Below are 27,209 nucleotides of genomic sequence, written 5' to 3' on the forward strand. Positions count from 1 at the left end.
TTCCCACACCTTTCAAAGTTGGCCCACAGGGAGTGGAGGAAGTGAGGATCCATTCCACTCAAGGTAAAGGTAAAGGGACCCCTGACCATTAGGTCCAGTCGTGACCGACTTTGGGGTTGGGGCGCTCATTTCGCTTTATTGGCCGAGGGAGCCGGCGTACAGGACATGTGGCCAGCATGACTAAGCCGCTTCTGGCGAACCAGAGCAGTGCACGGAAACGCCGTTTACCTTCCTGCCGGAGCGGTACCTATTTATCTACTTGGACTTTGACGTGGTTTCGAACTGCTAGGTTGGCAGGAGCTGGGACCGAGCAATGGGAGCTCACCCCGTGGCGGGGATTTGAACCACTGACCTTCTGATCGGCAAGTCCTAGGCTCTGTAACCCACAGCGCCACCCGCGTCCCATTCCATTGGTCGGATGCTATTCCTCACTCCTCACCTAATGGGCAGCAGTTTTGAAGCACCAGAATGTTAGCATGAGCTCCAGATTATCTGGTGGGTCAGCTCCACTTGGGAATACAACCCACACTTTAGAAATGCACTCCATCTTTACCCCAGCGAATATTCCTTGATCCAAGGACTAACTGGAGCAGCTGCTGGAAACCGCAGGAGGAGAGTGTGCTCTTGTGCTCAAATCTTACTGCAGGCACTGTGAGAACAGGATGCTGAACTAGATGGGCCATTCGGCTGATCACACAGCCTCTTATGTGCCTATAACTGCGTAAATTAATGGTTTTCTAACTTATCTGAACAATATAACTGCTTTTCAACCCAAATTAGGTGTGTGTGTGTGTGTGTGTGTGTGTGTGTATCTCTTGCTTCCATTTGAAGATGCTAAGAAAAACCAGCAGGATGCGTGTAAGTTATCTGTGTAGTTGTAGTCTGCCTTGGAACATTCACAGCCAGGGATAGATTATTGCTGATCTCTGAAGAGTTGGTGCTTTCTGTAACCCTATCGAAGCTACTAGGAGCCGTGTTCTCTTTCCTCCCTGGCCATCTGCTTGAAGCATCTGGTAATCAGGTGCAGGCCCCCACATCCAGAGCATTCATGCTTAAATTTGCAGCTACCTTGCCACCCACATTGGCTTTTGTTACACTGCCAGAATGTACCTCTTTGTGCATTGGATAGCAGACTGGGAATGAGAATTCCACCAACGGTGTGCTGAAATCATGATGGCTGGTGCGACATTATCACCTTCCGGCAGAGATCGAAGTCATCCATCTTCCATTCCTCTGTCTCTGCTGTAGACTACTAATCTTTGTTCCACCGTGCCCAACTCATATGTATTTCTCACATGTTTGTGTGTGTGCATATACAAATCAATTTCTTTTTTTTTAAAAAAAGGGTATGTAAAAGGATTCCTTTTTAAAATAAACTTGTTTCTTGTTTGCATCCATCTAAAAATAAATAAATCTAAAAACCATATTGTTTTCATATATGTATATGCGTACACACACGAAAGATATTTCATAATCTTGATGCTCCTTCTGCAAAGTTATAGTGTACGTATGTCCAATTGCAAAGCACAACTGTGAAATATGTTTTATCATTAGCAATTGTAATGATTTCCAATCAATTTTACAGCAATGTCTGATCAACTGTAGCATATCCACCCTCGTCCTGCTCTTGCAAGCTTTATTGTAAATTACCTGAGCCATCTGATATTAAAATCATGCAAGTGGTCTACTAAGTTAAAGCAGGGTGGCTAGTTTCTTAAAGTTGTGATTCAAGTGATAATACTTCACATTAATTTTATTATTTATATCCCGCCCATCTGGCTGGGTTGCCCCAGCCACTCATTTTAGCACCTTAAGAACATAAAACAAACCTTGCTGGATCAGGCCAGTGACCCATCTAGTTCAGCATCAGGTTCTCACAGTAGCCAGTCAGATGCCCCAGTGGGAATCCCACAAGCATTTTCCCATTTGTAGAAACTACAGCGTACACGGAAATGTCATGGAGAAAAGGTTTATGTCACTCTTTTCTCCAAGGAAGACTGCGACAGATCTACTGGGCTGACTCTTTCTCCTGTTCCAGGATCAGAGCTTTGATGACCTACTTGTATGGAGTATGAATATGTTTCTGACATGGGGAAGCTGTGGTTGTTGAACTACAGTTGCCATCATTCCTGACCATTGGCCATACCAGCAGGGGAGTTAAAGACCAACAACTTCTAGAGGGCCAGAGGTTCCTTATCCCTAGTCAACATCTTTTCTCCAGCAGGGAGAAAAGCAGCTTGAAGGGAGGAATTGATTTTGAGGGAGGAAGAGCAGCTGTCAGGAACCACAGTTCAGTGGTGGAACACCTGCTTGGCATCTAGAATATTAGAAGAACATAGGAAGAGCCCTGTTGAATCAGGTCAGAGGCCCATCTAGTCCGATATCCTGTTCTCTCGGTGACCACCTGTAGGACACCTGCAAGCAGGACACTCTTTCACTGGAGGTTTTTAAACAGAGGCTGGATGATCAACCGTCAAGGATTCTTGAGTTGAGATTCCTGCACTGCACGGGGTTGGACTAGATGACCCTCAAACAGTGCTGGATTTATGTATAGGCTAAGTAGGCTGAAGCCTGGGCCCTCTAAATTTAGGGGGCCTCGCCAGACCGCCCTCTCCCCAGTGCCGCTGTCTCTCCTCTCCCAAAATTGTAAACCCAAGACCTCATATAAGGGCAGGGCAACTCAGGCCCAGCAACTATTAGACTCAGGGCTAGCCAGCGGGGCCCAATTTGAAGCAGTGGGGCACAACTTGATTTTTTTTTTTTGTAGGGTCCCTGTTGATAGCCAAAATCTGCAAAATCTTATAGATGTAAATAAAATCCATCTAGATTGCCCTGGTGCGGCACACGGGGCCCAATTTGGCCAAATTGCTCCAATTACCTTAAGGTCAGCCCTGATGAGACTGTGCAGGGGTTGGACTGACAAGCCCTGCACCTTCTAGGTCCCTAGTGTCACTATTTAGAGTACAGACTCAAGGACTTGTTATGGAAATAAAGGGGGGGCACTTTCTGAAATCAGTTTTGTCACCCCCCCCCCCAAACACCAAGACAATGAGCCCAGCCACCTTTTATTCACAGTCGCATAAGCACTACACTATAGCATGGCCATAAACCTGTATGTTCAACTGCTGAAATATACACACAATATGTAGCAATGGAGATTTATGTTACTGCTTTATGAATGAATGCTGTGTTTTATGAATGGACTCTGTATTTTGTGAATTACCTAAGAGCCACCAATAGGGAGCTCTACAATCTGACAGCTAACCAATTGGGTACTACCAAATAGCGACCCCTATGGCTGAAAGCAGGGAACCAGCAGGGAATGCTTCAGCTCAGCCTTTGCACTGTTGACTGAACATCCCCTGTTGTACAGATAATGGAGAAAGATTGTAAATTGTATCCCTTCTGGCATACTGACCAACTCTATTACGCTAGTGTAACCCCTGGTGTACCAGAAGCACAAAATAGCAGCAAATAAAAACCGCTCATATGTCAGCGACTGATAAGACTTGTCAACCAGTTCTTCCAAAGTCTTCCTAAATTATAAAGCTCCAAAATATTGGCCAAAAAAGAACAGGTCTGGGAAGAGCGAGGCATACAATGGGCACCATCAGTGAAAAGGCCCTGCTCTGTGTAGCTCCTGCCCTGTCATTTAATAGGGTGCCCACTTGCCCTCCTTCTTGACATGGAATGCTCTCTGTTGGAGTCTCCAGGTCTAGTACAAAGACCATAAGAAGGGGACCTTGAAGTTCCCAACAGCTGTTAAGCAAGCAGGCACACATGTCACCTTTGTCACAGTCAGGATGCCTATGTCCTGGCCAGGCCTGTGCCCAATCTTGTTTTTGTACAATCTTGTTTGTCCCCAGTAACCAAAATTATATTATCAACATATACAAGCAGAAAAGTTGTTTTCCTTCATTTGCAAGGAAAAGTACAAAACAAAGTGGCACTGATAAAGAAAAGTTCCAGGGTGGCAACAGAAAGCAAACTAAAAATGCTTTTGCAGTTCATCAAAACTATCGAGCAATATCAAGTTATAGGAAAACTGGTGTTATTAATAGTAATCCTTCTGGTTGGTAATTGCAAGTGTGTTGCAGGTAGAAATACTGTTTGTAACGAAGTGAGAGCAGTAGTTTACTTGCTCGAATTAAGAAATAAGAAAGTTTTGAGAATTTAAATTCTAGATTAAAATTGATTACTTAATTGAGAAGGGGATTGTAACAAAAACACTGGGGCCGAATTTGAATAGTAGAGTGCCTGGTATCTGGTGGGCAATCTCATCCTTTATTTCCACACTGTGGCTGCAGAACAAAGCACTCATCAGGAGAGCTATGAGATTCAGGTGAGGGTCAGATGCCTTGTCAATCCCAGCAGGTACCGTATTTTTCGCTCTATAACACGCACCCGACCATAACACACACATAGTTTTTTGAGGAGTTTTTAAAATCCGTAGGCATGCCACCCGTAGGCATTCCCTCCATAACACGCACAGACATTTCGCCTTACTTTTTAGGAGGAAAAAAGTGAGTGTTATGGTGAAAAAAATACGGTATATAACAGGAAGACCAGGCCTGCGGCCTGCCCAGGTTTACAAGGTTCAGTTATTGCAAAAGTTTTTCAGTGTTAATTTTATGCATTTTAAAAAATCACCATGGTATTTAACAACAATATCTTATGTCTTTTAGAGGAGAAATTGTGAATTGCAGAATTTTAAATACCCATCATCATCCTTGGCTTCACTCAATTTTGTTTATAACACTCTTCCATTTTATTCGAGTTGTGAGGGTGGGGGATGGGGATGGGGTCTCACAAGTGGAGTAGCCTAGGGCCTCTCTTCATCTAAATCTGGCCCTGCCCTCAAGGCCCCTTCCAACACTTCAGTTTTATTATTCTATGATTCTAAGTGCTTAGATGCAATGTACCAACAGCTACATCAGCACACTAACGAAACATTTGATGTGATAACTACAGATATTTTTGGCATTGCAGGCTGACATAGTGATCCAAAAGTTCAGGACTGGAGTGTTAATATTTGGATTCACCCAGTTCCCGTGTGTTGCCTGCTATCACAGCAGGCTGAATTCCTTAAAGCTGAGACACATTTGGTGACATTTGGTTTGGCTGTTTTCAATACATGCTGCCTGTTCAAATAATGAAAATTGATTTGATGATCATAAAAAAAAATACTCAGCCTACCACTGCTCATATTAATGAGGAAAATTGTTTACAGCAGGTAAAGGAAGATGATAAAGATGTTAGAATCCCACACCAGTTTTCCTAGTCTATTTAAGTACAACTGTGATTTCTTTAAGGGATATGTGAGAATAGATATTTTAAAAGGTCATCAATGAAAGATTGTAAACAAAGAGAACATGTTGCCTTTTGTTTGGACTTTTTCCCATATAGGGATATGGGGATGAATTTTATGTGCTTATACATCTCATTAATACCAATGGTGGCTTTCTTGAAAGTTGCTTAAGTAGAATGAAAAAACCAAAACTCTCTCATAGATTTCTGCATTACATTTTTCCTATTCAGTCAAAATGAATGCAAAGTGTACCTAAATGGAGAGGGGCACCATTTCTATTTACTGCTTATGTAAAATTGCAGCTTTTAATTCATAATGTAGGGAAGGAATCAGTTATGCCTTTATTACTGATTTTCAAAACAGAACTGCATAAGCAACCTGTTTATTATTTGTGAAGTGATGCTTTATTTCAAATTTGTGCAGTTTCCTAAATGTTACCTCCTCCTTGTTCCGTTAACCTTTTCTGTGTTCTCCTTGATTGTGTCCTAAAATGTGGGGATCATCCTGAGCACACTTACTCAGGAAATGAGTCCCATGGAAATCAGTGGAACTTGCTTTCCATTTCATGAGCTGAGGATCCAAGAGCTTCTTGGAGGATATTTGCATCCTAGCAGACCATAAACTCAAATGTGTGTCAGTAGTAATGATGTAAGGTGAAGGAGCTGCTCCTAAGTTTAGTCCTTTGCAAAATTAGCAAATCTGTTGTACCCAGACCATGGTGTCGAGCATACTTCTATGGAAGTTCCATTGAAATAGGAATAATAATAAATTACTTCTTCATAAATATATTTATTATTTCACTTGCATGTCATGATTCATGAGAATCATGAAACTTCAGTCTTGATCCCAAACAAACGACTGCAAAAGTTCATTGCCTTAACTCCAGAGAGTTCCATTGACTTAATTCCTAATAAAAGTCACAATCCAGTGGTTTTGGTATGCCTGCTGAGGCTCTGTTGTGGACACAGGGTTGCAGCCAACTAAGCCCTACTCAATGTAGACCCACTGAAAGCAGTGAACCTAAGTTAGCCATGTCCATTAACTTTGATAGATCTACTCTGTGTTGGATACAACCCATAGAGTTCCATGCACACAGAGACCACAAAATTCCTGTTTGTGTGTAGGAATGTGCAAAACATGCAACTGTGAGAGTGGGACATTCTTCATTGTTAGTCCCTTGTGGACTTTGGATCATATCCAGTGTGCTTAATGTGTCTGTGTGTGAATGCATGGATGCACACATGAAAGAAGTTATTTTGCTTGTTCAAATACACAAAGAGAGTTGTGGGAGATATATTGAGTGGCTCTGCTCACAGATTTCAAGCTCAATAATCAAGAAATCAAGGGAGCATGCTGAAAAAATTGACCTGAAAGGAACTACACATGCAATTTCATATACACTGGTTTGCGGTGCATCAGGAAGCTGAATGTTCAGATTGCTAATTGCTGAAGCCACACACAAACAAAAAAATCCTCCATAAAGACCTTTATACAAATGGATAATATGAACAAGTGTTTAGGAGAAGGAGGAGAAGGGGTAAAAAAAAAAGGTCTTATTGGCTTGAGTCACTGAGCTGGCTTTCTCTGACTGTTCTGCTGTAAGTTAGTCGGGTAAGTTTGACAGCAATTTAAGTCCCATTGACAATTGCTGTCATAATATTGAGGGAAGATTGTATCAACACTAATGGTCGGCGTTCAACCAGTCATATGGACTGGACGGGTTTACCATATGCTTGCCTACAAACTTTCCTTGGAAAGCTCCTTTTGAGTGCTTGACGAGCTTATGATACCAATCAATAATTAGCTACAGTCTAACATGAAAATTGTTGGGTTTCCTGTAGAGGAGAAAGAGTTGCATGCAGTTTTTTTGGAATAAAAAATATATGTAAAGAAATTGGTCTGCTGGTTCAGATTGTTTTATCCAGAGTTTGTGAGTTCATTGATGCATAGAGTAATTAACAGCATGATTTTTTAAAAAAATGTTTTGCAGTGGGAAAAATAAGATGATCTGACTATAACTTCTATACAGTGGTACCTCGGGTTACAGATGTTTCAGGTTACAGACGCTTCAGGTTACAGACTCCGCGAACCCAGAAATAGTACCTCAGGTTAAGAACTTTGCTTCAGGATGAGAACAGAAATCGCGTGGTGGCAGTGGCAGGCCCCATTAGCTAAAGTGGTGCTTCAGGTTAAGAACAGTTTCAGGTTATGAACGGACCTCCAGAACGCATTAAGTTCTTAACCTGAGGTACCACTGTACATGGAAAGAGAGGAATGTCGCATCGAAGTAATCTATCTTAGCACTTCCCAGATGTTTTGGGGCCACCACCCCCTTGGTTCCATAAACTCATCCCCAGTGCCCCCTACCCTATAAAAAGCATCACTCAGAATAGTGATTTTCACAAATCACTAAGGAAGATAATAACACAATAAAATTCAAAATAGTAACAATGAATTGCACATTTATTCAAAATCTAATTAAAACTATTTAGTTTAATTTATTCAACACAATGGATGAATGTGATCCAGTGATACCAGGTTTTCAGATAGTCCAGTACCTGCTGCCTCCCCTTTGCATCTTAGCACCCCCTAGGCAATTCTACCACCCACTTTGGGAACCACTGATCTATCTGGACAGAACTATCTTCCATGCAAGACCTATTGGAATGAATGAATGGGACGTGTGCATGTGTCTTGATGCTGGCTAAGGTGAAAATACGTTTCCAGCTTTTCCATCCATTCTGCATATCCTTTTATTTGGGGAGTGAGGGTGGGGTGGGCTGATTTAAGTAACATGCCAGGTTAGAAAGATAATTCAAACAAAAATCTGACCTGATTCTGTCTCAATTTGCTACGTTTCGTTAGCACTGAGCCAATTTTAATTTAGATGCGTGTACGGTTGGCAGATAGTAAAGAGCCTGTTTGAACAATATGGAAAGTGCAGGCTGGGCTCAGGTAGCAAAGCAGATATGACCTTTCACTGCAGGTGGTAAATTCGTGTGTTTGTCTTCTGATTTCTCTTTCTCTAAAACAGCTGCCTTCACTACAAGTGGAGATGAAACTAACCTATGATACAGATTTGTAGTTCCCAAACTTTTTGTTTCCCCACAGAACACGTGAAATGATTTCTTTTCATAGCAGTTGTAAAGCATTGTGCTAGATGCTGTATGATTTTTTTTTTTGGGTATTTTTAATGCTTCTTTTATTTTTTTACCTATTGTAGTTTATTGCAGAATATAATAAACTACAATACTAGAAATAAAAGAAGCTGCTCAAATGAAATTACAAATCAATGTGAATATTTAACATGACTCCTGTTTTCAACCACAGATCCACAGACACGCTGTGCACCTACCACCTGAAGGAAGCTCGGTGGTCTGCAGAGCACAGTTTGAGAACCCTTGATCTAGATCAGAACAAAGACCTACTGTAATATACAGCCCTGCAGAATTGCTAAGCTAATATTCTGCAAAGTGGGTTTTTAGCCAAAGTATTTCAGTTATCAGAAGCCAGGGTAAATGGAAGATCAAATTAGGCATCCATTGGTGTAGATAAAGATGGCAGGTTTGGATACCACCAAGGTGGAGATGTGTTGTGTGAAAGGGTGGGGCAGGAGAGTTTGATTGCATTTCCTGAGTTCCATTATCTTGATTTCATTGGGGAAATAGTAAATAGATCTGCCTCTGAATCCATAATCACAGCTAAGCTCTATGGAGAATGTTTACCCTACTGATTTATTTCTTTTCTTTTTTAAAAAATGTGCCCCATCAATGGTGGACCTTGGCGTCTCAAATTTCAGTGGTGTCCTGTGCAACACCAAAATCCTGCCCCCCGCCTCTCGCCTTCCATTGGAGTAACAGTGGTGGTGCCTGCTCTGGTGCCCCAGAATCCCCATGTACAGTGTGACTATACTGGTCACATTCTCCTAGAGCCACCTCTGGTCCCATATTCTCTTGTGCCCCTTTCAGCCTACCCCAAACTCTGCATGCTGTTAAAGCAGCCTTCTCTACCAACTTGCAAGAGTTAGAGAGGGAGCTGCAGGAAGAATGAGAATTAAGATTTCCAGGTAAAGAGAGCCCTTTCTTTTAATCATCTGCATCCACATGGCTAAGCTGCTTCGTCATCACTGTGATGCTTTAAAAACTGTGTGGCTCCAGTGAGATAAGTAATGGAAATCTATATGCACTAATATCACTGGTGGAAAAAAGCTGGCTTTGTTCAGATGTCACACTCAGCTATGGTTTAGTGCTATGTGAATGAGCCTTGAACTCATGCACTCTTCCTCTCCTCTTTTTCTCCAGTGTAGGTACAAGAAGGTGACTGGAAGTCATGGTTTGCAGCCATGGTTTGTTGTTATGTCTCAACTGGAATGAACTGTGTTTAGCGTTAACTAGCATGGCTTGCCTGGACAAGCTTATGATCCTGACTTGATTGGACAAACTGTAACTGAAACTCATCACAGTTCTTGGTTTGGATATCATGGCAAACTCTGGCTGGTTGGAAATGAAAGGAGATACTTCCACTCACCTTGCAGCTGTGCCTGAGGATGGAGGGGAAGTAGGCTCCTGCACATCACACTAAACTATGGTTCAGCATTCTGTTCAAGTGAGGTTGCTTTCATCTCAAGTCAATGGTATTAAGTCACTTACACTTCTACTCTTTGGTCCTTTAGTATCAGGAGCACAACAGGATCAATACTGGTGAGAAATCCGAACCTAGTCTATTATGAATTTTTTGCATTAGCCACATTCACAAACACTAACACAATTACAGCACAGACAGATGCCATCATCAGCTCCTCTTATTTGTCACCACTTTCCCTATTCATCGATACCAAATTTTGTTTATGTGTCCTTGCCTACAACTGGGATTTAGATTGCTTGGCCAGAAATTAGTTGAGTCTAGATGGTGCCATCTGCTGAATATTCTTCAACTGTTATTAAGCTTACAATTGTTCTTGGCCGTTGTTCTTTTTTTCTTTTTTTTATAAGTGTATTTAGTGAGGAAAGACAAGAAAGCTAAAATGGAGTGCTTGCAGTATTAGGCATTTTCTAACTTTGGCAACCGGAGATGCGTGTTGGCAAACACATTCTGTGGATGGTGCCTATAAAGACCCATTTAGACCTATTTGTGCTTTTGCCGTTGTATTAGTGAACATCTGCAAATTTGCCAGCCATAACTTGGGAGTTTGCCCAGTCGTTGCTCTGGAGTGCAGTTTTGATGACCAATTGCAAACTTAGATGAGGGTGAAGGACCTTGTCCCATTTCTCAGACCACCTGATGCTTGATGTAGTTGATATTTAGGGAACCAGCTGACAGGCTCTTGATCCAGATTTGGAGATTGACCCTGCACCTTCTCATAGCCATGTGGGACAATTTCATTTGTTTTGGGAACCAACAGCCTGGAGTAGTGATTCTCAGAGTGGTTTAACAATCAGTCCCTCTTCCCAGGGAACACTGTGATCTGCTGCTCTCTGAGAGGAATATAGGGGTCTCCTAACAACTCTTGCCCCCCCCCCTTAACAAATTACAGTTCCCAGGATTCCTTGGGGGGAAGCCATGACTGTTTAAAGTGGTATGATACAGCTTTAAATGTGTAGTGCAGAGGAAGTCCTCCTCAGAGTAGACCCGTTGAAGTTAATGGAGAGGGTTAACTTCAATTAAATGGGTCTGTTTTAGGTAGAACTTACTTGGATACCACTCACAAATCTTATAAAAGGGAACATTTGGCAGAATCCCAGTTCTCGCAAGCTCAGTCACTGAATGTCTGAAAAGGGGTAGCATTTTTTATTTTATTTTTACGTATGTGTGGACAGGCAGGCAATATTTACACAGTGCTTCCCTCTTGTGTCACGTAGGCTGTGTACACACCACACATTCGAAGCACATCCTTCCCCTCAGAGAATTCTGGGCATTGTAGTTCAGTGGCATTGTGTGAGCAAGTGACAGCCAGGTACATGAGCGCTGGGGGGCAGGGGGCGCGGAAGGTGAGGGAGACTACTGTGGCACCCCAGCCCTCACTGCTGACACTGACGGAGGTACCCCACCCCACATTGGAGCCAAGCAGGGGTATGTTGTGCTGCCTGTTGACCTGTGGAATAAACTGCTTGGCCAGGCAATGCAGCACTTGGCAGGAATGAAGCAGGCACCACTAGCACGGCCTGTCCCGGTGCCGAGCATTGGCTCCTCTGACACTGGGAGCGCTGGGCTGGGCTGCACTGGGGACATCTGCATGGGAGTGCCTGCTTTTCTCCCCCTCAGAAATCCACATCTGGGGCCATGGCCCCACTGGCACCCCTACTCTATGCCCCGATGTACTTTACCCTTTACAGAGTTCTAGTTTACAGCAAGCCTTAACAAAGCAGTTTCCCCAGAATTTCAGGCAACTGTGGGGGTCTCCATCAGCCCCTAATACATTTTGCCACTGTGAACTATATATAAATTTGTTACACAGAGGACCCACAGAATATAAAAGTAAATTATTAGCAGAGCCTTCGACGTATTTTACATGGACAACAAGTCACAGTCACACCATACATTTAAAGCACTCAAACCACTTTGACAGTCATGGATTCCACCAAAGAATCTTGGGAACTGTAGTTTTTCAAGGGCACATAGTTACAATTTCCAACACCCTTAACAAACTTTAGTTCCCAGCCTTCTTGGGGGGAAGCCATGACAGTCAAAGTTGTACAAGAGTGCTTTAAATGCAATGAGGCATGCTCAATTGAAATAGTGTATTGTGCAGTGAACTTCATGGCTAAGCAGAAATTTGAGCCCAGGTGTCTATAGTCAAAGTCTGAACATCAGATTGACATAAGATTCTAGTCCTCTCTGCCTGTCTCTTTTTTGGGGGGGGGGGTTGCATATGCACATACATATTCCCATTTTTGTTCTGTGGCATAAAATCTTCAATTCTAAATTAAACTGTGAACAGTTTCCTTGGGAGAAGGGAAAGGATAATAAAAAGTGAGCTAGGATTTATCTCAGATATATATATATATATATATATATATATATATATATAGCATAAAGCTTCTGCCATAAAACAGTTTTCACTAAGCTCTGAAAGTATCAGGCCGGAATTTCCAGGCCAAGCCTGAACCTTATCCGTTGTAATCATGGAATTGTTCTCAGTGGGGGCAGCAATGTTGAAAGTAAGCTATGTTTAAGAAGATAATAGAAATGCTGTGCCTTCAGCGTAGATACAAACACGTCTGAGGGTCCAAGGCTGTTCTGTGCATATTCAAAAGAATGAGTCACTGGGGATCAATCCATAAGCAAGAATTTTTGGACAGGGAATTCCCTTGCAACTGCACAGCCCATCTGAAGAGTTCTCAAGCTCTGTCATTGCAAAGTCTCCTCAGTTCCATTAATAAGTTGTCAGAACGTTCCCAAGGATAATTTGCGGGGTAGGTTTTTATTTACAGTACAATCATATCTTACATGAAGGCTCGGTTCTGGGCTTCCACATATTCAAACCACGCATAGCCAAACCCTTGGAGCTGCCCCACAGGGGAAGGGAGAAAGCAAGAATCCCCTGTACCCCCAGAGCCCATGTGGCAAGAGGACCTTGCCTAGTAAAAAAAAGGCAGAGAAATTATAAGCTATTTTCCCAACCGGTGACCCCAAGTGGACATGCCATGAAAAGAGCTTTTAAGCTCTCCACCTTGCTTGAGGATTTGGGTACAAGGCCTGCTTAGTACATCAGCTCTGGAACGCTGCGGATGCTCCTGTGAGATCTCATGGGAACTCAGGTGGTCTTGTCTCCACCCACAGCAAGGCGAAGAGCTTTAAAGCTCTTTCCATGCTGGGTAACCCCAGAGGACCTGGTGCAAAAAGAGTTTTTTAAGCTCTCTGCCTCACTTGGATTTAACTTGCACAATTTGAACCACGTATGATTGAAATCCAAACGCATATATCAACTGCATGTGTCAAAGCTTCATGCAGTGAATGCATGTGAGATGCAACCATCCTGTATTGTGCTACGCACAGACACACCCCATTGCTTCCTCTGAGAAGCTCAGGACATCATAGATGGATTTATTGCAGAACAATCCAGTGAAAGTGGGGTAGGTTACAAGAGAGTAACTGGCTCACGGCTTGGTGGCTGAAAGGGAGCTGAGTCTGGCCCGGCCTGTATCCATTCTTGATCTAGTGCACTGCACAGCTTTCCTCTGGATTTGAAGAGTCTGGGAGGCAATTCACACCCACCTCTGACAGATTCTTAGCAGCTTTGACGCATGCAGTTGATATATGTGTTTCCATCCCTTGAAAGTATAAATAGGGGTAATTCTGGGTACATGGCAGGATTAATATATGAACGTAAGAGCCCAGCTGGATCAGATCAAAGTAGTGTTGTGCTGCAAATCTCTTCAGCATTTTCCCCAACACTCTCCATCAATTAATGAGAAAAATAGATTGTGGTAGCAAGTTATAAAAAGGGGGGAGAAAAAAAATTGGTGCAGATATTCTTTTCAGCCCTTAAGCAACCAGCTAATCCTATGCTGCAGCCCTAGGTGGGAGGATGGGTGCTGAGACAGCAACAAAAAGAGGCTAGCTAGAGGCAGAGATGGCTTACATAGCCTGCTTTGGTTCCACCCCCCAGTCAACAGTGGGGTGCAACATATGCTTGCCCCCTGCCTCCCACACATGTCTTGCCCCTCTCTGATTTGGCTGTGGTGTGGCCCCAACTTGAACCCATCTAAGGCAGGCAGGAGGAGTATGTTTCTGCATATCTTTAAACCGTACGGTATCCTTTTGGAGATTTGATGAGATGCTTTTACCATGAGGACAGAGGCATTTTGCTTTGTCCACTTACTGTCATGTTGGCCTCGTGCTGGTGCAGCTAACACCAATATTTGGGGGAGCTGGTGAAAAGTCAACATGCACCTTTAGGCAAAACATAGTGAACTAGTCTCGGTGGGAGCACAACCCCAGCACTTTCAGTGAGAGGCAACATAGCAAAGGAAGAAGCACTACTGCAAGTCAGGTAATCCTTGTTGAGAAGAGTCTGTTATTTTCATAGAATCATATGCAGAATTGTAGAGTTGGGACCCTAAGGGTCATCTTGTCCAAGCCCCTACAATGCAGGAATCACAGCTCAAGAATTCCTGACAGAAGGCCATCCAACATCTCTTTAAAAACCTCCGACAAAGGAGAGCCCACCACTTTCTGATGGGAGCCCTTTCCACTGTCAAACAAGTCTTACTGTCAGAAAATTCTTCCTAATATTTAATCAGAATCTCCCTTCTTGTCATTTGAATCCATTGGTTTGGGTCTTACCTTCTGGAGCAGGAGAAAACAAGCTTGTTCCATCTTCCATGTGACAGCCCTTAAGACATTTGAAGATGGCTACTTTCCTATATAGCTGTTTCACATGCACCAGCTAGGCACCCATCTCATTCTTCTTACTGACACACACACACACACACACACACACACACGGCTTCTGTGCCATGAGCACAAGACAATATAGGATGCGTCTCAAAGTTTCCCCTCCCCCCGGGTACAAACACAGAACCATTAGCACACGCAACATTCTAGAATTCCAGAAACCCTTTTAAAACATGTCCCAGTTATAAATTCACTTGTCAAATTAAAATGCAGGTTTAATATATTTGCAACACTTGATTTAATTGTATATAGGCAAACCCTAGCGCTACATAAACACTGAATAAAGTTTGCTTGGGGACGTTATGGTAATTCCCTGTGTTGTGTACCTAATAAAGCCAATATAGTGTCTCTGAACAGATTAGGGGTCCGTTCGGGTTTCCTTTTTAACTCCATGTGCTTGGACTTGCATCTCTCTCTCTGTGTGACATGGCTTTGTGTTTGGGAACACAGTGCCCATCAATGTGACCTTCGATTCTAACCTGGCCTTGCAGAGACCCAGATCCATCCACTTCAGCAGTGTTGCCTTCCCTAGCTTAAGGAAAAGAGCAGCATGGGTGACCACACTGCACTCCCTCTCTACCTTGAAGAAGTCTAGGATAGGTCTGTGCCACCCATGGTAGCAACCAATCAGACAACCCAAGCCATTCAAATAGGTGCTAGTGAAACGGCAGGCAACCTCAGAAGGGCACAGCAGAAACCGAGAAGTTACAGACGTGCAACTCTATGCATTCCCAGATAGGTTCAGAGTCCCAGCATCCTTTGTGTGGCATGATCAAGGGAGCCTGGGACACACCTCTGTGTCATGTCTGCATGACAAAATGCCTTGGGCCTGTCCTGACAGGTGATTGGGATAATGTGGCTGATGGGAGTGCCATGTTATATTGAGGGTGCAGGCTGGATCAGAGACAGTTCTCACAATTGCTCTGTACGCAGCTGGCCACAGTTTCCTGCCCAGAGTGGTCTATGCAAGTGGATGATCCGAATCCTTCACTTTGTGCCTGCTTTTGAATCATACCACCAACCTTATTGTGGGTTAAGTAGTGATGGCATGCCAATGAAAAGCACACAAGGTGAATGATTCGGGTGACCTGTTCATCACACACATGAACAATGGTTGTGTGAATTAAAACTGGCCCAGGTTGGCATAGGTTTAAAGGTATACTCAAATCAAGTTGGATTCTCCATTACCACCAAACGAATAACAAAAAAGATGTCTGAATTTTGCAAGTTACTATATTTTGGAGGCAGTTTCCCACACACAATATCTGTTTTAAAATATTTGTTAAATCTAATGATGTAATGTCAGTTTTTTGGGGGTAGGGGCAAGGGTATTTTAGATTGCAGACATATATAACTAATAGATAATAGGATTACCTATTCTTTTTGTAATATTATGCAATATTTAAATTTATGTTGATTTTCTCCATTTCACATGTAGTAATTAATTTTGTCTTACTGACAGATGATTCTCAATGACTGATTTTCAAGAGAAAATCCAGACAGGTATTTTTTAACAATTTGTTTTCATTCAGCTTGTATTTGTGGTTTTGGTTTTCAATGAGGGGAGGACATTATTCAGGCTTTATTGTGAGTTTAGTATTATTTAGATAACTGTAAGCCCCCTTACACATTTCCTAATGAAAAACTGCCAAGTGTCAGGTGGGGAGAAGAAGCAGTTAAAAATGCATCCTGCTCTTTATCTGGGGATGCAGTGCTTAGACTCCCATACATGGCTCTCTTGCCATGAGTTCCAATCCAAATTCAATGGATAAAAACCATGCAAATAAATTCATTTCCTCTTTTGGGACGAATGGGGATCCTCTGTGAGCAGAGAAGCTCCATTTGTGCAAGCAAACATAAAAACACCTGTTATCCCGGGGCTAGGTATCATTACTGAATAAATGGTGAAACAATTAATCCTGCACTTTCCTCTCTGAGAGTTGAAGTACGTGGTTAGAAATGTCACAATGTTATAGCTCTTCCTGGACCACATTTAGGAATTTGGTATGTTTGTATGTTCTACCACATGAAAAGCTTATCTTGATGTGCTAGCTTTCTATTTGCAGGGAGGGCTCTCCCCCCAACCTCTAGGCTTCCCTCCCCCCTTACTTGAAATAATATGTTTCTTAGTTGGAAGATATGTTGCTCTGCTTCTGCATCTTTGCTGTGACTTCACAATTGTGGGTACAATCCAAAATTGGTAGTTTTGACATTGATTTCAGTGGGGGTGGGGGATGTCTGTTGCATCTGTGATCCCCCAATCAGACCCTGTGCTACAATTTACTTTCTATTTAAGAGAGGCCAGCAGCCTGGGGTCCTTCTGAGTCAGGGTTATAGAGAAGACCTGGTAGGGCTATTGCCCCTACAGGAAGTCCCAACCTCTTCTCATCACCAGGAACCTAAATTCAAATAATATTGCTTGGCTATCTCTTAAAAAAAAAAGTCCCTGGTCACATTTACACCATACATTTGGTGTAAATGTGACCATACACTCTGGTCACATTTACCATACATTTAAAGTGCTATGATATCACTTTGAACAGCTATGACTTCCCCTAAAGAATTCTGGGAGCTGTAGTTTGTTATGGGTGTTGAGCATTGTTAGAAGGCCCCACTTCCCCTCTCAGAGCCACAATTTTCAGAGTGGTTTAATAATCCCTCTTACTGGGTGACATGCAGCTCTGTGAGGGCAATGGGGGTCTCTTAACAACTCTCAGCACCCTTAGCAAACTACAGCTCGCAGAATTCTTTGCGGGATGCCATGACTGTTTAAAGTGGTATCTTCTTGTTGGTATCCATCTGTCTTGGGAGATGAAAGAGGAGTTCACATTTGGGGATGAAGTCAAACTCTTGGAAGGTTACAGCACCTGCTGCAGCTGTAGAGACTGATAAGAGAGATGCTTTGTGCAGGTGGGGCAGTTGAAGGTGTCCAGTTGTGCTTCCACAGATGCCTCATGGCATTTCTTCTCTCTGTGCTCCTCCCAGCGGTCATTCCTCCTCTGGTCACTGCTATGGATGCTGTGGCATCACTACTATGGTATCATAGCTTTTTTCAAATGTATGATGTGATTGTGGCTTTTCTCTGTTATCCCTTCCCCCTTCCCTGAGATTTGGAGTTCTGACACTCACAGTCTCCACCCCAGAGTCTGGAATGCTTATTGCTTCCCTTTCAATTTCCTCCTCTGGGATAATAAAGGCTTCCAGGTGCAAGCCTTTGTCAGCTGCGGAGCTTCCCAGTTGTATGGCTGCTGCTCCCGGGTTGCTGTTTTCTGGATTTAGGGTTGCCAGACCTCCAGGGCTGACCTGAAGTTTTCAGGTAGCAACTTCCAGGTGGCAGAGGGAGGGCTTGAAACTCCAGGATGGCAGGAGTTCCTTAAATTACTACTACTACTACTACTACTACTACGAAGATTGTATTTTCAGCTTGCATGTTTCAGCCTGGTAGAAGCAGGCTGCAAATTACTGCACAGACTCTCTGTAGTGTTCGCCCTCCTCAGCTCCTGTCTCCCTTCTCCCAATTAACCTCCATCTCTGGGGCTCAATGGTGGGAAGGAGTTCGATGACATAGTGACTCTGGTTAATGCTCAATGTTTCATGCTTTATGACATAACCAGTGGCTGTCATAGGTCTCAGGTTTGGGCCCTGGCAACCCTATCCAAGACTTATCTGCTGAGAAGCAGGACCACCACAGCCTTACTCACCCCATCACCACACCAGACAATTATATATTTACACACACACACACACAGAGAGAGAGAGAGAGAGAGAGAGAGAGAGAGAGAGAGAGAGAGTTGGCTGTGATGATGCCATAGAACAGGCATATCCAACAGATAGATCATGATCTACTGGTAGATCACTGGACATGGTGGATCATGAGACGCTTAGTGATTCCCCGCCCCCAAAGAAAGATTTGGTTCCCCTAAAAAAAGCTCAACAACAACTTTGCCTCCCTTAAAAAAAGCTTCGCCTGTCAATAACAATGGGTAGATCACAGCCAGTATTTTTATAATGTGAGTAGATCACAGTCTCTTTGGAGTTGGACATGCCTGCCCTAGAGGGTTGAGGACTGGAGTCTGCTGTCAACAGCTTCTTACCCTCTGCCTCAAATTCATCTTCTGCATAAAGTGGGAATGTTTGTGGCCAGAAGCAGGACTTTTAAACCAGTTGCTCCAAGACTGTGGGGCAGTCTCCTCCTCTTTAACCCCCACCTCAAAGGGTGTCTTTGCTCTTCTTGCTGTCTTTTAGCAGGGATCACAAAACATTTGGCCTTTATTCTTGCTGACTACCTCCTTGGTTTTTCCTCCCCCGTTTTTATTTTATTTTATTTTATTTTACTAGATTGCTGTTGTGCCTTTTGTCTTTGATGTTTATTTGCATTCTAATGTGCTATCACAATTGTTGTACGCCACCTTGAGCCCTGGAAAGAAGGCATGGAAATGTTTCAAATAGATAAATGTCAATCAAGTGCCTGCCATCAGGGTAGCTCAATAATGGATTCCAGCATTTCTCTGTAGCTATAGGGAATTCAAGAAGAAGAAGAAAATGTAGGCAATTATGTTAGAATGAATGTTTGTCACAATCTACAAAAATGTCAACAAGAAAGAAAGAAAGAAGCAGGCCTGATGAAAGTATTGGTGTTCAATTTTCATTTTTTCCCATTTAGAAAATGATGGTATATCACACATACAAATACACCTTAATTCTCCAGTGCAGGTGTCTAGGCTCCATACAGACTGTGGCTGAAAATACCACCTATTGGTTTATGGACAAACATTTTTAGCACTTTCACATTTCCCCTATGATGACTAAATGGATAGTGCACTTGAGTATAGCCTAGATTTCTTAATAATTATGAAGAATCATTTAGTCTTAACTCACAGTCTACCCTGTTGTAGACTGTCATGGTCCTTGACCATGCAATTTGAGTCATGAAATATGAGTTGGGTGGCTTCTTGGAGTGAGTTGGCCTAAGCACTATCTGAAAGTATTTTCTGAAAGAGTGTTGTTGTTGCTGATTTAGGATTAATACTTATCTGAAACTTGTGAGCTGTAGCAAACATTTGTTTGGTGGGAAGATGGAGATACCACATGTGTCCAGTTAATTCAGGGGACCGTGGCTCTTATTTCTTAATGACATAAGAATGGCTGGGGCAACCCAGTCAGATGGGTGGGGTACAAATATTATTATTATTATTAGTAGTAGTAGTAGTAGTAGTAGTAGTAGTGGTAGTATTTAATGGAGAACTACATAGATACAGATGCAAATTGATTAAGAAATTGTTTCAGCCTTGGTGCGCAGTCTGTATTTTATTTTGAGTAGATCCTTCTCTTTTCATTAAATGTCTTGTCATTCCTACTGATGCTGGCAGATCCACACACCTTTCATCTTATGCTCATATCAAGAAATTCCATCTGAATTGCTGCTTCTTAACATCAGCTTGATTTCTTCTCCAGAACTGGTAGCAACCAGTGCGGTTTCATTATGAAATCAGACAGACCATCTTTTAATGCCTCTCTCCTTGAAATCAGATCATAAAAGGACAGCCCCCTTTATCAGATTGCAAAAGGGAACCAGCATGGAAAGTAATGCCACTAGCAGGTCCGGCCCTACCATTAGCCAGATGGATGCATCCCTTGCATAATCGGCCGTTCTGCTAACTGAAAGGGATCTGGGATACTATACAGTTCATTGACAGTGGAGCAGCTACTAGTGCTGCTTGGGGCTGGAAGAAATTATTGGAAACATTTTTGGCCTGAGATTGGGCGCACTGGCTTGCGTTTCTGCCTGGGAAACATTAGCACTGCTCAACCCAGTCTGCAGTTACAGTATCAGCCAGTCTTGCACAGCTTACAGCCTCGGTGACATCTGCACTCCAGGAATGTCTGAGGTTGCCAGGTCTGGGTGGTTTAGGACTAAGATGCATCAAGTTTTGGTCCGTCCCATGATTTCTTACTTTTATTATCCGCATAAGAAAGACGTTTGCTGCCAGTGTCTTACTCCTTGGTACCGTCTTTGGCAGGCCACAACTTTGACGGAATATCTGAAGTTCAGGAGCAAAACCAAATCCTGTAAGAATCCATGCAAGCTTTTTCGCTGACAACAATGGGATATGGATAGTGGCTCAGTGTTTCAGGTGGTAACGAAACACAGGGGGCTGTTAATCATGCTCACAGCATCCGTCTTCAATTCTTTTTTTGCCGGTGCGGTTTCCCCCTCCCCAAAATATTCTATTAGTTTTTGTTACGTATGATCTCCCTTTTGTGAATCCATGCTGAATATCTTTAATTAAATCATAACTTTCCCTGTTTTGTCCCTGATTAGTGTTTCCAATATCTTCCCCACTGCTGAAGTTGAGCTTACTGGTGTTTAATTTCCTTGATCTTCCCTAGAGCTGTTATTAAGCATAAGTGTTACATCGGTTGCCCCATCCATTAGTATTAAAGTTGCTTGCTGACTTCTACCTTTCTTCTTTTAAAACATTGGTGGGAACTCTTCTCATTTTCATCCCTCAAATGTTTTTTCAAATGAATTTCTCTCTCTCTTTACCTATTTGCATTCATATTTTCTTCTCTGTTCTCTGCAAGCCTTTGGAGCTGATGATCTTCATAGCATTAGCTTTTTCTAGATCTGTTGAAACCAGCAGAGGAATGGCCATCATTTCAGATCTTGTTAGTGCAACCCCAAATTACTTTGCCGTGCCTGTGCCTCCATTAAAAAAGTTGTATCAGTGTTCATTGGTCAATATTTTTTGTTTAATGTCAGGGTCCATTGATCATGCCCAAACTACAAGATAAGAGAGTCAGTGTGGTGTAGTGGTTAGAGCAGGGTTCAAGTCCCACTCAGCTATGAAGCTCACTGGGTGAACTCAGGGGCCAGTCACTGCCTCTCAGCCTAGCCTACCTCATAGGGTTGTTGTGAGAATAAAATGAGGAAGGGAAGAACCATTGTATGCCACCTTGAGCTGCTTGGAGATAAAAAAGTGGGATACAAATGCAGGAAACAAAAAAAATATAGCCTGGTACACCTATGGATGTGCATAATCTGATTTATTGCTATGCAACCCTGTTCCCATACTATATATGGTCATGAATGCATGGACAGGAAGGAGTAGAATCATACCTCTTAGATCCACTCTGACTTCTGCATGGTCAGCCAAAGGTCTGAATAGAGCCTGAATTTATTTAAGTTGCACATTCATTACAGCTCTCTGTGTGACCAGGAAACTGAGTCCACACACCATGAGATCAGACAGTTACCCACTTACTTGGGTAAGCAATGCTCAGACCATCAACTGAATCTATGAAGGTTGGGAGCTTAATTCCTGTCCCAAGTTATTTCAGTTCACAGATATGTTGGATGGACAGGTGACTGGCGACTGAATGTCAGATTTGACGTTGACAAGAATTATGGGGGTCATCCGCACTTCCACCTGTTCTGTGCCTAGAAAACATGTGTCAGAGCGGTTTTGCCTTTCTTCTACTGCTTTCCCTGGAAAACCTGCTCTTTCGTCCTCAATCAGAACAAACAGCAAGCATCAGAAAACCCAATTGCTGCTTGTTTTGATTCAGAACTAAGGAGCCAACTCCTAGGAGCTAAGGTCCCTTCGGTCCCCTCCCTTAAGATACTTTGTGGGACGGGGCTTACCTGCCTTTCAATATTCTATTCAAGTTGGCATCTCTGAAACCCCAGGTTTTCCTGGGGGGAAACGGCAGGGCAAATGAAAATGTGAAGGAGCCCTAAGTTTGAGGGGAGGTAAAAGTTCTGTCTGCAATATGAAAAGCTACGATGGCTTGTTTAAATATAGAAGAGCTACATGGACTGAGTAAATGCACCCTAAGGGCAGATCTGTGCTTGTCGGCAGCTATGCTTTAGGTTGCCCTTTCTTAAAGAACCTTTTTTGGGGGGAAATGGATGCTATTGCATTGAAACGAATTGGGTGGTTTGGTAATATCTGCTCATTTGTTGTTTATTTCATAAAATTTATACACCGCTTGACTGCAAAGAAAATCCCTCAAAGTGGCTTAATAGAGAATAAAACAATAAGATTGCCAGTCAAAACAGCTCTTTGAAACGTTCAAAAATAAAATCAGCAATAAACTGGAAACAGATTAAAATAAATGTCAACATTCTACATGTCTGGGTAAAGGTAAAGGGACCCCTGACCATTAGGTCCAGTTGTGACCAACTCTGGGGTTGCGGCGCTCATCTTGCTTTATTGGCCGAGGGAGCCAGCGTACAGCTTCCGGGTCATGTGGCCAGCATGACTAAGCCACTTCTGGCGAACCAGAGCAGCGCACAGAAATGCCGTTTACCTTCCCACCGGAGCGGTACCTATTTATCTACTTGCGCTTTGACGTGCTTTTGAACTGCTAGGTTGGCAGGAGCAGGGACCAAGCAACAGGAGCTCACCTAGTCGCGGGGATTTGAACCGCCGACCTTCTGATTGGCAAGTCCTAGGCTCTGTGGTTTAACCCACAGCACCACCCACGTCCCTCACATGTCTGGGTAGTCTTGCCTAAACAACACTGTTTTTTAGCAGGTGTTGAAAAGAGCACAGTGAAGGCGCCCGGCTGATGTCAATAGGCAGGGAGTTCCAAAGTGTGGGTAATGCCACGCTAAAATATTGTTTTTTTACAAAGGCAGAACAAGAATTATGCGGCACCTGTAACAGTGCCAGTTCTGCAGATCAAAGTGATCGAGTGGGCTATAAGATGATGTTTCAGGTAAATTTTCCACTTGTCACCTGATTTGCATAGGCATTTCCATCATTTAACAATGAACTTGTGTGTGACAAGCAAATCATTACAGCTATGGGCCTTACTTTGACAGACAGAACTTTGCTACCTCTTGACATCACCTCAAATGCCAGGATGCCTGTTCACTTAACCCTGGATGTTGCAAAACTCAAACAAGAGGGACCAGATGGTGGGTTGGTTTGGATAAATTTGGAGTGATTCCCAATTCTGGTCCACCTGCCACCTGGTGTCATTTTGAGATTTGCCCTGATGGCTGCAAAAGTCCTGCTCTGAATTAATCAAAGCCTAAAAATAAGGCCTTGAGGTGATGCTGCTGGCTACATACCCAAATGGGTGAATGCTAGGACTATAAGGAAGTTGGCAGTGCATTTCGAATATGAACTTACTGCCTAGTTCATAACCCAGTTAAGGTGAATAATGTGGATTTCAGGTGTTTGAGAGTCTTACTGACTTCAGAGGGATGAAATAAGTTTAATAAAAAGGATCAACCAAGGCACACAGGAAGCCACCCTTGGGGTGTGTCATTTTAGGGGGTGAAACAATTTTTGCAAATTTCTTCAGTGAGGGGGGTCTTTAAAGTATGGTTTAGGGTGTGAGGAATTCAAATCTGCTATTCTTTTTGTGATTGAGTGTTTACCTTGGTAAGTCTACGTTTGATGAAGTACATAAACTGCTTTTGGAAAACCAAAGAGTTTATATTTTACCTTCTGAAAATGTCGGGTAATTCTTAACAAGAAACAAACAAACATGCAAACAAACAAACGCCAAGTTCTTGGCAATCATACTTAATTATTTCTATGCAATTTTATGCACATTTTACTTACAAAAACCCCCTAAATTATATTAATTTAACTAAAATATATTTTGAATCCCCAGGTCATGTTACAGCTTTGTAGCACCCCTCTTTATTATTATTTTGGAATTTGAAAATGGAAAAAGTCAACACTCAGTTGAGTCAGATCACTGTTCTATCTGGGTCAGTATTATCTACTCTGACTGACAGTGACTCCCTAAGCCCTACTGGGGACCTTCCTCAAGTCACCTATGAATTATGTACCTGCCATTGGAACTCACGTGTTTCCATGAAATCAACCTGTTAATATATTTATATATAAGTGTGTGTGTCTACACACCCACACCCACACACCCCTATTTGTCATCTATCTGTCTATCTAATCTATCCACCCTGCTCTGTCCTTAACTCACCCATATTGCGCAAACATAACAAAAGAGAAAAGTCGACTACACTTTGGATAACAGGGTGTCATTCATCTTTCTGGAAATCCTGGGAACCTGAGCATGATGGTGTGAGTTTGGGCTGGAGTAACAGACTGAATACCCCCTTCCTCCTCCCCCCCTTTTAAAGATAAAAGTCAGACACTGCATGCTACTGTAATGACATTTTATATCTTCTCTTCCATAGTCTAGCAGAGGGAGCCACAGGTGTTCCATTGGAATTACTCACACATTTGTCGAATTGGACATTCTGTCATTAAATGGACTTAAAACTAAAAAGCCTTTGTCTGCGGACGGTGACCAATAGAGAGAGACTTTGGATTATCTGATATCCCATAACTTAATCATATGGCTCTTAAGAGTGAGGCATAAACAGCTGTGTCTCACTAATATGCATGCAATATGTGTAAAGTGATATGCTTTAATTCTAAACTTGTTTTCAGCAGGAAGAAGGAGTTCGGGGGGGGGAGCATTTAGACAAGGAACATAAAGATTCAGCATTTAACCATTTTTGTTCCTGGAGGCAAAAAAAAAAAATTCATCACCTGATATTTATTAAGATGGCCGGCCCTATTTGCTCTAACAATATGTACCACAAAGGAGCTGTCAAAATGTTTTCAAACTTGGATTGCAAACTTTATCAAATATAGCTCCAGGAATGGCTTCACTCACGCTTTCAGAAGCCACAAATAAATAAATAAATATATTTATAATAGTTTTTTTAAAAAACAAAAAAAGCTTCATCTCCAACAATATAGGCAAAACAACACTGTTGTCTTTTTCTTTAATTTATTGCCTGCGGTGTTTTGTGCTTTTCAAATGCTACTAGCATATATGCATTTGAAATCTGTTTTCCCCTCCACCTTAATTGATAGTCTGTGCCCTTTTCATTTCTTATTACTTAAGTATGTGTGCTTTAATAATATTAAAAACTAAGACAAAGAAACTGTAGATTAGAGACTTTATTTTCAGGGTAAAATGATACGGATAAGTGAGCGTCAACTGACCAGAAATTATTTGCTTCTGTCTGTTAGACACGTAATGGAGTCATTTAACTAGTCAAATTAGGAGCTGTAGAAATGCACTATGCTTCATTACTGAGTTCGAATGGGCACCATTTTACATTTACGTCAAAAATTATCTCATAGCAAATTAATGTTTTCATTGTGCCGAAACACCAAAGCAATGCAGTAGTAGCACCACCTAGAGGCCGTTTTGAAAATATTTCCAAATGTATTTTTATCCCTTGTAGAAGTGAAGAAAACAATGATAAATAGATTAGCTTTAAAATGCCAAAGCTTGATCAACCTGCACCTCTCAACAACAAAAAAAGAAGTTATTTTTTATCCCTACAATTTAGTGAAGTATCATATCAAGGTAGATAAAGGTGGAACTGCACTATCAATAGTTGCAATCTTCATACTTCAAAATTATGGCTGTGGTATAAAAGAATTGCTGCCATATATATATATATATATATATATATATATATATATATACAGTGGTACCCCGCAAGACGAACGCCTCGCAAGACGGAAAACCCGCTAGACGAAAGAGTTTTCCGTTTTGGAGGCGCTTCGCAAAACGAATTTCCCTATGGGCTTGCTTCGCAAGACGACAGCCCATAGGGAAATCTCAGGGACAGCGGGGAAGCGCAGCGGGTCTTCCCCACTGTCCTCGGACCTCCTCCGAAGCCTGGCGGGGGGCGAAAGTCTTTGCTCCCCCCTGCCTGCCTGTCCCGGAGGGCTTTTAAATCGCCCCGGACAGCGGAGAAGTCCTCCGCTGTCCCGGGGCGATTTTAAAATGCCGCCCGCCAGCATTTTAAGATCGCCCGGACAGCGGAGAAGTCCTCCACTGTCCCGGGGTTTTTTAAAATGCTGGGGGTGGGAAGAAAAGCCCTTGCCCCCCCCCCCGACTTCAGAAGAGGTCCGGGGACAGACTGTCCCCGGACCTGGCCTGAAGGCGGTTTCCCTAGGAACGCATTAATTGATTTTCAATGCATTCCTATGGGAAACCGTGCATCGCAAGACGAAAAACTCGCAAGACGAAGAGACTTGCGGAACGAATTAATTTCGTCTTGCGAGGCACCACTGTATATATATATATATATATATATATTCCAAGGCCTGCTCAGTTCTTCTACAAGAAGCTTTGAGATTTGTTAAAAATTGGAAAGTTCTGAGGTTAGTGAACACCATGAACAAGATGGCACTTCTCGAAATTACAGATTTGAGGGTTTCCTGTATAAAAAGCAAAGGTCTTGAATATTGACATTGGATCTTACCTGAACATAAGCTATATACACAACGGAAGTACTCAAATTTTGCCATAGCATGCTTCCCCTGGTTAAGGAACAGTTGCTTAAGACAACTAAAAAGTACTAAACTGTTGTTTATGTCATATCTTGAGTTGGGAACAGAACTGGGTGCATGTTTAAATGGGGGAGAATGTCATATATGTAAGTTTCCAGTGAAGAAGAAAAAAAGAAATTGAAAACACAATAAACAAAACA

The 27,209-nt window shown here is 42.5% G+C and overlaps 1 protein-coding gene across 3 annotated transcripts in view; it reads left to right on the forward strand.

Moving 5' to 3' along the window:
• ZNF536 (zinc finger protein 536) overlaps window positions 1-27,209 on the forward strand; it is a 446,558-nt gene that overhangs the window by 353,922 nt on the left and 65,427 nt on the right. The window contains exon 6 of one of the 3 annotated variants that reach the window (XM_081015492.1): window positions 16,167-16,207. The exons of the other annotated variants lie outside the window; for them this stretch is intronic. Within the exon in view, the coding sequence (XP_080871618.1) occupies window positions 16,167-16,180 (14 nt within the window). The 3' untranslated portion in view covers window positions 16,181-16,207. The remainder of the gene's footprint in view (window positions 1-16,166; window positions 16,208-27,209) is intronic. 3 annotated transcript variants of the gene reach the window in all.

This window comes from Podarcis pityusensis (genome assembly GCF_964106645.2).
Source record: "Podarcis pityusensis genome assembly, chromosome: 8".
Lineage (NCBI taxonomy): Eukaryota > Metazoa > Chordata > Lepidosauria > Squamata > Lacertidae > Podarcis > Podarcis pityusensis.